General features: G+C 35.1%; 1 protein-coding gene across 1 annotated transcript; it reads left to right on the plus strand.

Annotated features, from left to right (window-relative positions):
- Positions 1-7,027: 7,027 nt before the first annotated feature.
- Positions 7,028-8,172, plus strand: LOC124108104 (CDC42 small effector protein 2). The gene is made up of 2 exons (XM_046466455.1): positions 7,028-7,851; positions 7,979-8,172. The coding sequence occupies exon 1, from the start codon at positions 7,580-7,582 to the stop codon at positions 7,832-7,834; it is 255 nt and encodes an 84-aa protein (XP_046322411.1). The 5' UTR covers positions 7,028-7,579; the 3' UTR covers positions 7,835-7,851; positions 7,979-8,172.
- The last annotated feature ends 1,128 nt before the right edge of the window (positions 8,173-9,300 follow it).

The raw sequence follows: 9,300 nt of genomic DNA on the forward strand, positions 1-9,300 counted from the left end.
AGGCCTAGACTTAATAGTTTGTATGAATCAAAACTTCAAAAGCTGTCTTCAATGAAAAAAATCATTACCATTATCATCTTGTTGTTTAATATTTATTGTGAGCCATGTTTCTTCACCAAGTTTTGACATTATTCATATTGGTTGTTTAGGTCTCAATAAAATACCTATAACAAAAATGAGAAAATGCCCAATTTGCACAAGCTTCAAAGCTTATTTTTAAACCTGAGCTTCTCTATATTCTGAAACAGCTAAAATTTTATTTTGCACAAAAATGTCTAGAAAAGTTAAGCTAAGTAATTTCAAAGTTTTCTAAAGTATGAAAAATTTCTCTCATATCTATTTCTACATTAATTTTTATATTATTCCAAATCAATCAATAATCAAACCCAATATTGAATCAAGAATTAAAGATAGGCAGTCAGTCAGTGTAGATAGGCAATGGGGTCTGATTGAGAAAATGGAGGCCTATTTGGATCCTGGAAGTTGGAGACTGACCCTGGGAGATTGGAATGTTAATGCCTCCAGAGGCTTTGATTATTAAGATTAACTGCTTATACTGCCCTTCCAGAAGGTTGTTAATGATGCACCCCCTGAACAGACAGGGAGTTGCTAATTAATGCCCCCTAGGCTGCCGCTCCCTTCCTGCCCAATCACTCCATTTGGCCCTTCCCCCTGTGCATCTGCTTCTCACTATTTGGCCATCCTATCAGCACCCCCTGGGCCTAGTCATATACACAGGAAGGAGAGAGATGGGGGAAGAGAGAAAAAGATACCAAGTCCCTGTCACTACCTTTTAAATAAATCCTGCTTTATTGCTTGCTTTAGCTGCTTCTCTAATGTTCAGATTTCAACATTTGAGAAAGCAGAACTCATCACCCATAATCAGTGGTATCCACTTCAAGAGATATTGTCCTTTATTCTGCATGCTAATCCTACATTTGGGTTTCCGTGTTTAGAATACTATGCAGTAAGGACTGTAACATATTTATAACCTCCAGGTTGCATGATATAGTCCCACAAGTACAAAACATATATTAGAAATTCTGCACAATTCTTAAGTAGAGATTCTATTAGAAAGATATAATTCAACAAATATTGTTTTGAGGGTAAATTTTGTAATTGTTATCATATTGTCCTTTAGGATGAACACAAAATATGAGACCAGCTTTAAATTAAGTTGGAAAAGTAGCACATGTTCTGATAAAGCAAAATAAATGTGAGTGAAGAATTAACAAATGTAGAAATTTCACAGTCAAGGGGACTCATATATGTTGATGAAGGTCCCAGGCAGAAGCTATTTTGGATTCATTTAAGTTTCACAAACAAGCACTATTAGTTAGTATTCAGTTCAACTAAGAGTAATAGAGATTAAATAGCCCACTGGTTTAAACACTCAGAATGTCATGAGGTGCACATTTCAGGGCTGATGATGATTGTCTGCAAACTCTTCACTGTTAGACTAGGATGCAAGAAAAGACCACTGACTCCAATTAAAATCAAATTAAAGCAAGCTTATTATTTCGACCAGCGGGGCTGCCTCTCCCTCCCAAAACGGCGGGAACAAGACAGCAACCCCAGCTTTCCTGCAGCCCAGCTTTATAGCCCAGAAAGTTACACAAAGGGGGATTACAGATAACAGAACTCTGACAAGCATCACACTAATGGTAGTTTACATTTTTTGCTGGCCCCAATATCAAAATTTATGAGGACCATTAGAGCCTCAGAGAGGGTCATTGTCTGGCCAGGGAAGGCCAATATTTATGAGGTGTCACTAAAGTTTCAGAAAGGGCTGCTATCTGGTCAGAGAGCCAGGCATGGGTGAGTTCAAGGCACGGGCAGGCATTCCAAGCAGGTTCAGAATTTGCAGTAATTTATAGTAACACCGAAATTATCTTTTCATGGCTTTGTGGCGAGATGCCTACCAATTTTAAGAAAAGATCAGGTTGGGTCTATCATTCACAGACTTAGAATTTGTTTAGTTCACTGCTCTGACAAACCCAGAGTATTGTCCTCATTGTCGAAAAATAATATACTAGGAAAAAGCAAAGGGTGTATAAAGAGCAAGCAAGGGGTGAATAAAAATCAAAAGACACATGCTGTTTTTGTGGTTGTCAACAACTGCCCAGGATGACTTTCAGGTTCCTCTGAGTACAACTAACATTTAGACAGATTTCTTCCTGAGGGCAGACCCCAGGCCTCCTGAATGAGAGCATTTACTATAGAAAACTTATCTTTACAAATATTTTCTCTACCTCTTTGAAATATACACAAATCTCTCAGTCACTTGTCAGTTTTTTAACTGAAAATTGTCTTCCTCATGGCCTGGGATCCATTCTTTTGGAATTAAATTACCAAAAGAGAGCATGTCTGTACCTTTCAGTTTCTTCCTAAGGACAGAAATTAGAGGCCTAATTTTCATGGCACCAATTAGGAGAGGAAGATGGTATCATCAGAGAAAAATGTTAACAGACTCAAGAATGATCCATTGTGCTTCAGTAATTGATCTCTCCTGCTAATACTATCCTGTCCTCCAGCACTTTTCCACCAGTATTTAACTGCCTGATTACTTGCCTTTTGTTTTAGCTAAGTTCAATTTCTCTATTGCAATAATTCTGAACAAATTCTTTTTCCTGTTTAAGTCTGTTCATTTATAGTTTGTCTTTGATAGGGAGGTTACCAGAGCTTCCCCAGAACTTATTTGTAGGCCAAGGGGAGATGTAACCTTTCTCTGAGCAGAAAAAAACCTGAAACTGTTACTCTGAAAGAAAAAAAAATCAATATTTGGAGGCAACTAACACTATTTCCATGCAACAAATTACTTCTGTGTGACAACAGAACTTCTATGTGCCAAAATAATAAGTCTTGAATCTTCCCATACTATTTTCAAAGTTCCTTGAATTTCATGTTTTCAAATTCCGCACTGTGCAACCTAGGTGCTTGCTTGCTCTTGTCTCTGCTTCTTGAAGGTCAAAGGGGCTCAGAGTCCATTACCCTCCACCCCACCACAAGTCCCACCTGCCCCACCATCCTTCAAACTCTGTCTTCATTAATTAAAAACAAAACAGAAAAACACAGACTCCACTCTCTGCTGACTTTGTTTGCCCAAGTAGAATCTCTCACAAGAATGACTTATAAAATGTATTATTAAAGATTTTAAAATTCCCTACTGGGAGGATTTGCTTTTGAAGAAAAGTTACTGACAATTTGGTATGGAATAAATATGTTAAAGTACTGTGAGTAATGATTCAGTTGAAATTTTGTCATATAAGTTTATTATTAATTTTTTTGATATAACAAACCTATCAAATGCATTGTTGTTGGTCACTACAATAAAGTTTCAAGTTATGGGTCAGTTTTAAATAGAATCTCAACACCAGTCAAAAATATAAGGCTTGCAAAGAAAAAAGAGCTTACAATTTTACAAACAAGTATGTATTGTACACATGGTACAAAGTACTTAGTAAACTAATTATATCTAATTTTTAAAAAAATATTTTTTAGTTATACATGGACACAATATCTTTGTTTATTTATTTTTATGTGGTGCTGAGGATGGAACCCAGTGCCTCACATGTGAGAGGCAAGTGCTCTGCCACTGAGCCCCAGCCCCAGACCCTAATTATATCTAATTATTGAAGATGAAGATGTATAAACCAGGGAATTGAAAAAAATTTTAATTAGAGCTATGAAAATAAAAGTTGAACTGACCACTCATATAAAATAGAGAATGCAAAGATTAATACATCGTTAAAGCTACAATAAACCCTTAAGAAGCAGATGAACTGTGGTCAGAATGGCCCTAAGACAGGTGTAGCTCCTTAGCAGAGCCATTTACTGGGATCCATTTACCACTCTGATGTGACTCACACCTTGGTGAGAGAGAGGCTTGCTTAGAAGTGACTAACATCCTATTGCCCACTTCAGTCTACCATTTAAAGATCTGATATATAAAAAGAGAAATTTTCAGTAGACTGATCTTTTCTTTTTTAATTTTAAAAATTTACTCCTCTGCTCATTAATGAAATTAGCCACCATGTTTGTGTTCATTGAGTCATTTACTCATTTGTTCATTGTAAATTACTTCTCTTCCCCAGTAGCAAGAGCAGAAATCTAAGAATCTTAACTTACATGTTCAAACAGTGTCCTGTGTTCATCCCTGAGAGATTATTGTTTTCAAAGTAATGAAATGTGATGATTTTTTTTTAATTTAGATTGCATATTCACCCTCTGATCTAGAGATAGGTTATTTTTCATCAAATCCATTTAGGATTTGCTCAAAGAAATTCAGGAAACTTTTACCAAAACAATGTGAATTGGAAAGTCAAACAAGATTCTTTGCAACAATATGTTGGAAGCATTATTTTTTCTTATTATTTAATGTTTATTATAAGTAATTTTGCTGAAAGAAATTTTATTAGAGATTTATCTTTAAGAGTTAATTAATTGCTTAATCACCATTTTTACTTTAAACAGATATTTAATGTTAGAATTTGTTTTAATACTCTTTCTTTTGCCCCCTATTAGATATCTCTCTCTACCTATTTTAACATATTCCCAATTTGCTTATTTACCAGACCTTATGTGTAGACTATCTGAGATTTAATAAAGTGTTTTGACACAGTTTAAGGAGGCTTGTTTTGTTTTCTTTTGTCTTTTCCTTGGGATTTTTTTGGGGGGAGGGGTGTTGCCCTTCAAATGTAACATAGAAATACAAACAAGTTCTTTTTAAACATTACTTTGAGTGGTTTCCAAACACAATTAAACAGTGATTTTTGATAGAAGCAACAATGTCTATTTTGTTTGTTAATTTTTTCCCAACTCTGAATATGATATTATTTTTTTTGTTTTTAGAATGCTAATTTGGCTTAGTAAAATTAATGCAAAACAAATTTTTAAAGCAATTACCTATAAATGGTGGAATTTTACATTATAATTATTTAATGATGAGTTTGATAATTATGTTTATTATTATACACTTATAAATTTACCACTTTTTTATTGGTGAAAAATTATACTATGGTTGGTTAATACTGATGTTGGTAAAATGAACTCTACTAAATATTAAACTGTTCAATTAAAATGATCTATCAAAACTTCACCTATTACAATAAAAGTCACAGTTAAAAATGTAAGATAACTGATCAGAGCCTAAAAGTTTTAAAATTAGAATATTTTAGCTTTATATGACTCCCTATCTTGAGAAGCCTTGTACCTAACACACTCATGGAAGTATATAATTTATTCTTTCATTTATTGCTTGTGAAAATATTTATTTCATGTTACTGGTTCAAGAACAGATTTTAATCTTGCTGTCAAATTTTTGGCTGGCTTAAAAAGTTCTTACATCTCATGAAGCAGGAGGCATCACAATACTAGACCTTAAATTATACTACAGAGCCATAGTAAAAAAGATGGCATGGTATTGGCACCAAAATAGACATGTAGACCAATGGTACAAATAGAAAACGCAGAGACAAATCCACATCGATATGATTATCTCATACTAGACAAAGGCACCAAAAACATGCATTGGAGAAAAGATACTCTCTTCAACAAATGGTGCTGGGAAAACTGGAAATCCATATGTAGAAAAATGAAATTAAACCCCTATATCTCACAAAACTCAACTCAAAGTGGACCAATAACTTAGGCACGAGAACAGAGAATCTGTACCTAATAGAAGAAAAAGTAGACCCAAATCTTCACCATGTAGGCTTAGGAAGTGACTTCCTTAACAAGACCCCTAAAACAGTAGAATCAAGAATCAATAAATGGGATGGTTTCAGACTAAAAAGCTTATCCACAGCAAAAGAAACAATGAAGAACATGAACAGAGAGCCTACAGAATGGGAGAAAATCTTTACTATATGCACCTCAGATAGAACATTAATCTCCAGGATATATAAAGAACTCAAAAAACTTAACACCAAAAAACAAATAACCCAGTCAATAAATGGACTAAGGAATTGAACACTTTACAGAAGAAATACAATCAATCAATGAATATATGAAAAAATGTTCAATATTTTTAGCAATTAGAGAAATGTAAATCAAAACTACACGGAGAATTCATCTCACTCTAGTTAGAATAGCAATTATGAAGAATATAAATGACATTAAATGTTAGTGAGAATATGGATAAAAAGTTTCGCTCATGCATTGCAAATTTGTGTAACCACTTTGGAAAGCAGTAGGGAGTTTCCTTGGAAAACTTGGAATGGAACCACCATTTGACCCAGCTATCCCACTCCTCGGTCTATACCCAAAAGACTTAAAATTGGCATACTACAGTGACACAGCCATATCAGTTTTTATAGCAGCTCAATTCATAATAGCTAAACTATGGAATCAACCTAGGTGCCCTTCAATAGATGAATGGATAAAGAAAATGTGGTATATATACACAATGGAATATTACTCAGCCTTAAAAATAGTGAAATTATGTCATTTGCTGATAAATGCATGGAGCTAGAGAATATTATGCTAAGTGAAATAAACCAGTCTCAAAGAATCAAAGGTCCAATGTTTTCTCTGATATGAAGATGTTAATTCACAATAAAGGTGAGGGGGGCTAGGGAAGAATAGAAGTACTTTGAACTAGACAGAGGGGAGTGATAGAAGGGGAGGGGTTGTGGGTTAGGAATGATAGTAGAATGAATAGGACACTATTACCCTATGTGCATATATGATTATATGACCACTGTTACTCTACATCATGTACAACCAGAAGAATAAAAAGTTATACTCCATTAATGTGTCAAAATACATTCTGTCATGTATAACTAACTAATTATAACAAATTTTAAAAATTCTTATTTCTTACCCTATCTCAATCTGATCACCAACTATATCTCACCCAACTTACTTTTAACATTCTCTTCTTATGTTTTTTTATTGAAACTCCTTTTAGATTACATTAAAATTCCTAATGTAGTTACAATACAAAAACTATTTTTAAATTATGCATTATAAATAAAATATAGCAATGTCATGAAATATAATAATAGAAAAAGAACAATCTGGGGAGCGCGCCGGGGAGCGCAGCTGCGGGCGCGGGGACTGTAGGAGCCGCGGAGCCGGCGGTCAGAGCGGCTGCAGCTCGAGCGAGCGGATGAAACAAAGGCGACGATAGAGCCAGTTTTGAGTGTGGATTTTTGAATGAAACCTGGAACCCAAATCAGAAGAAACCTTCAAGGAACAACTTCTATTGATAATGAGTCTGCAAAATCATCTGTGTACATACATATGGAGTGTTCTCATTTCAGATTTAGCTGAATGAATGGTTCATTCATGAGGAGTGACTACCTGTTATAGGCCCTGGGTCAGGAGAGCAATTTTGTACCTTCCTGCTGGTTCAGAAACAAGTCTCTGTAGAACCAGAAGCAAAGAAAAGGAAACAATCTGACTTTTTTCTTACACTGACTATATATAAGATACTTGACTTCCAAGAACAAAGGCAGTGAAATACAATTTTTGTTTTGATTGAATATTCATCACATTGAGGATCATACTTTGTGGAGCTTCCTGAAGTGAGATTTGGAACCTTCATTGGTGCTCATTTATACCTTGGACTGTAAGCATGAGTGAATTCTGGTTGTGTTTCAACTGCTGTATTGCAGAACAGCCTCAGCCTAAAAGACGACGACGGATTGACCGAAGCATGATTGGAGAGCCAACCAACTTCGTACACACTGCTCATGTAGGATCAGGAGACCTGTTCAGTGGGATGAATTCAGTTAGCTCCATTCAGAACCAGATGCAGTCCAAGGGAGGGTACGGAGGTGGTATGTCTGCCAATGTGCAGATGCAGCTTGTGGACACGAAGGCGGGATAGCCCTGGGTCCTTCCCCAGTCATTGTGAATTTCTATATTTTTCTGTCTACTATAATTTTTTTTGTCTTGTGATTGCATTTATTTTATTTTTAATTACAAAAAAGAAGTGCGATGGCATCTTATTCACCCTCTGTGATTACTCCAGTGAAATGTTGCTGTTCTGCTCTGAAGAAGATACTGTCAAGTGGATCCTGCCTTTTCTCCGCTGGCGTGCATGCCTTTGGACTCGTGGACTGAGTTCTTTGGATTGTAGCTGAATTTTCAACGTTTAATCATTGTGGATCTGATCTTAGCATGATTTTTATTTGTTTGTTTTCGTGAATGCTAGCACCATTTTGTAATTTTAAAAAAAAAAAAAAAAAAAAAAAAAAAAGAACAATCTGGTGAGTGTATAATAAATCAAGAAAATCTCAAAATATAGTTGTTTGAATTAAAAAGAGAGATAAATGTAGAGAAATTATTAATAAATATTAGTATTTCAAGTATACAATTTTAGAGATGTACTTCTGGGAATTTCAGGTTTTGGGGGGGTGCTCTTGCAAGCCACTGGCTAACCAGAAGTGAGTTCATGGTTCTTTTTGAGACCCAAATCTTGGAGAATGATTGTTATATAATTACCTATATGGACACTGAAGTCATTGGTGTGTAACAATAATAGAGCTTAAAATTCACAAGTAACTATTATTCTCGTTCAAATATTGCTTGTGAGAAGAGAGACAAAACCATTTTTTGGTTGTTACACTAAAATTACATAAGATGAAATATTAGGAAGGATTTGCTGACAGTGAAATTCCAGGAAATACAGGAGGAAACTGAGGAGGAGCAAGAGGGTTACATTCGCCATTTTTTGAACTCCTCCTATCATCAGTCTCTAATCTTGATCAGCATTCAGAAAACAATGCCTTTGGGTTGTCCTCGTGATCCCCAAATCTGGCCCATGAGAATGTTACTAGTTGGAAGACCCCCAAAACCTGGTTTTCCAAGCCCAGATAGTAACAAGAAAGGAGTCTCTGGTTCCATTGTCTTCTGACAGAAAACAAACTATTTGGAAGCCTGATTCTTTGGGGGATGACCTGGAATCTTTCTAAGCAAGCAAAGATATTCAGTGTTGCCTTCCACTACTTTACTTGAACAGATAGTTAATAGAGGCCGTTTTTATTAATCTTTACTAATTTAAATGTTTAAGGGGAAAATATGTGCTCCTTTCATAAACTTATTGGTCCATGTTCCCTGTGATATTATTGATGGAGGAAAGACACTAACATTTTTCCATCCACTATATTCTTGTGATGCAGAAAAGTCTTACATGTATGCCATCTTAATTAATTATAAATTACTAGTGTCAAAATGTGCCACATATTCGTTTGGAATAACACGCAAATTATGTGCAAAACACTAGTGGGTTGGATGATAAACACAATAATCATTATAAAATAAAATCTAGCATTACATTTATAATGTTGTATC

Source organism: Marmota monax, unplaced genomic scaffold (genome assembly GCF_021218885.2).
Source record: "Marmota monax isolate L192 unplaced genomic scaffold, Marmota_monax_Labrador192_F-V1.1 WCK01_AAM20220418_F8-fsc00049, whole genome shotgun sequence".
NCBI classification, from domain to species: Eukaryota; Metazoa; Chordata; class Mammalia; order Rodentia; family Sciuridae; genus Marmota; species Marmota monax.

Excerpts from the sequence above, each read along its gene's own strand:
- LOC124108104 (XM_046466455.1), top strand. The coding sequence starts at position 7,580 with ATGAGTGAATTCTGGTTGTGTTTCAACTGCTGTATTGCAGAACAGCCT.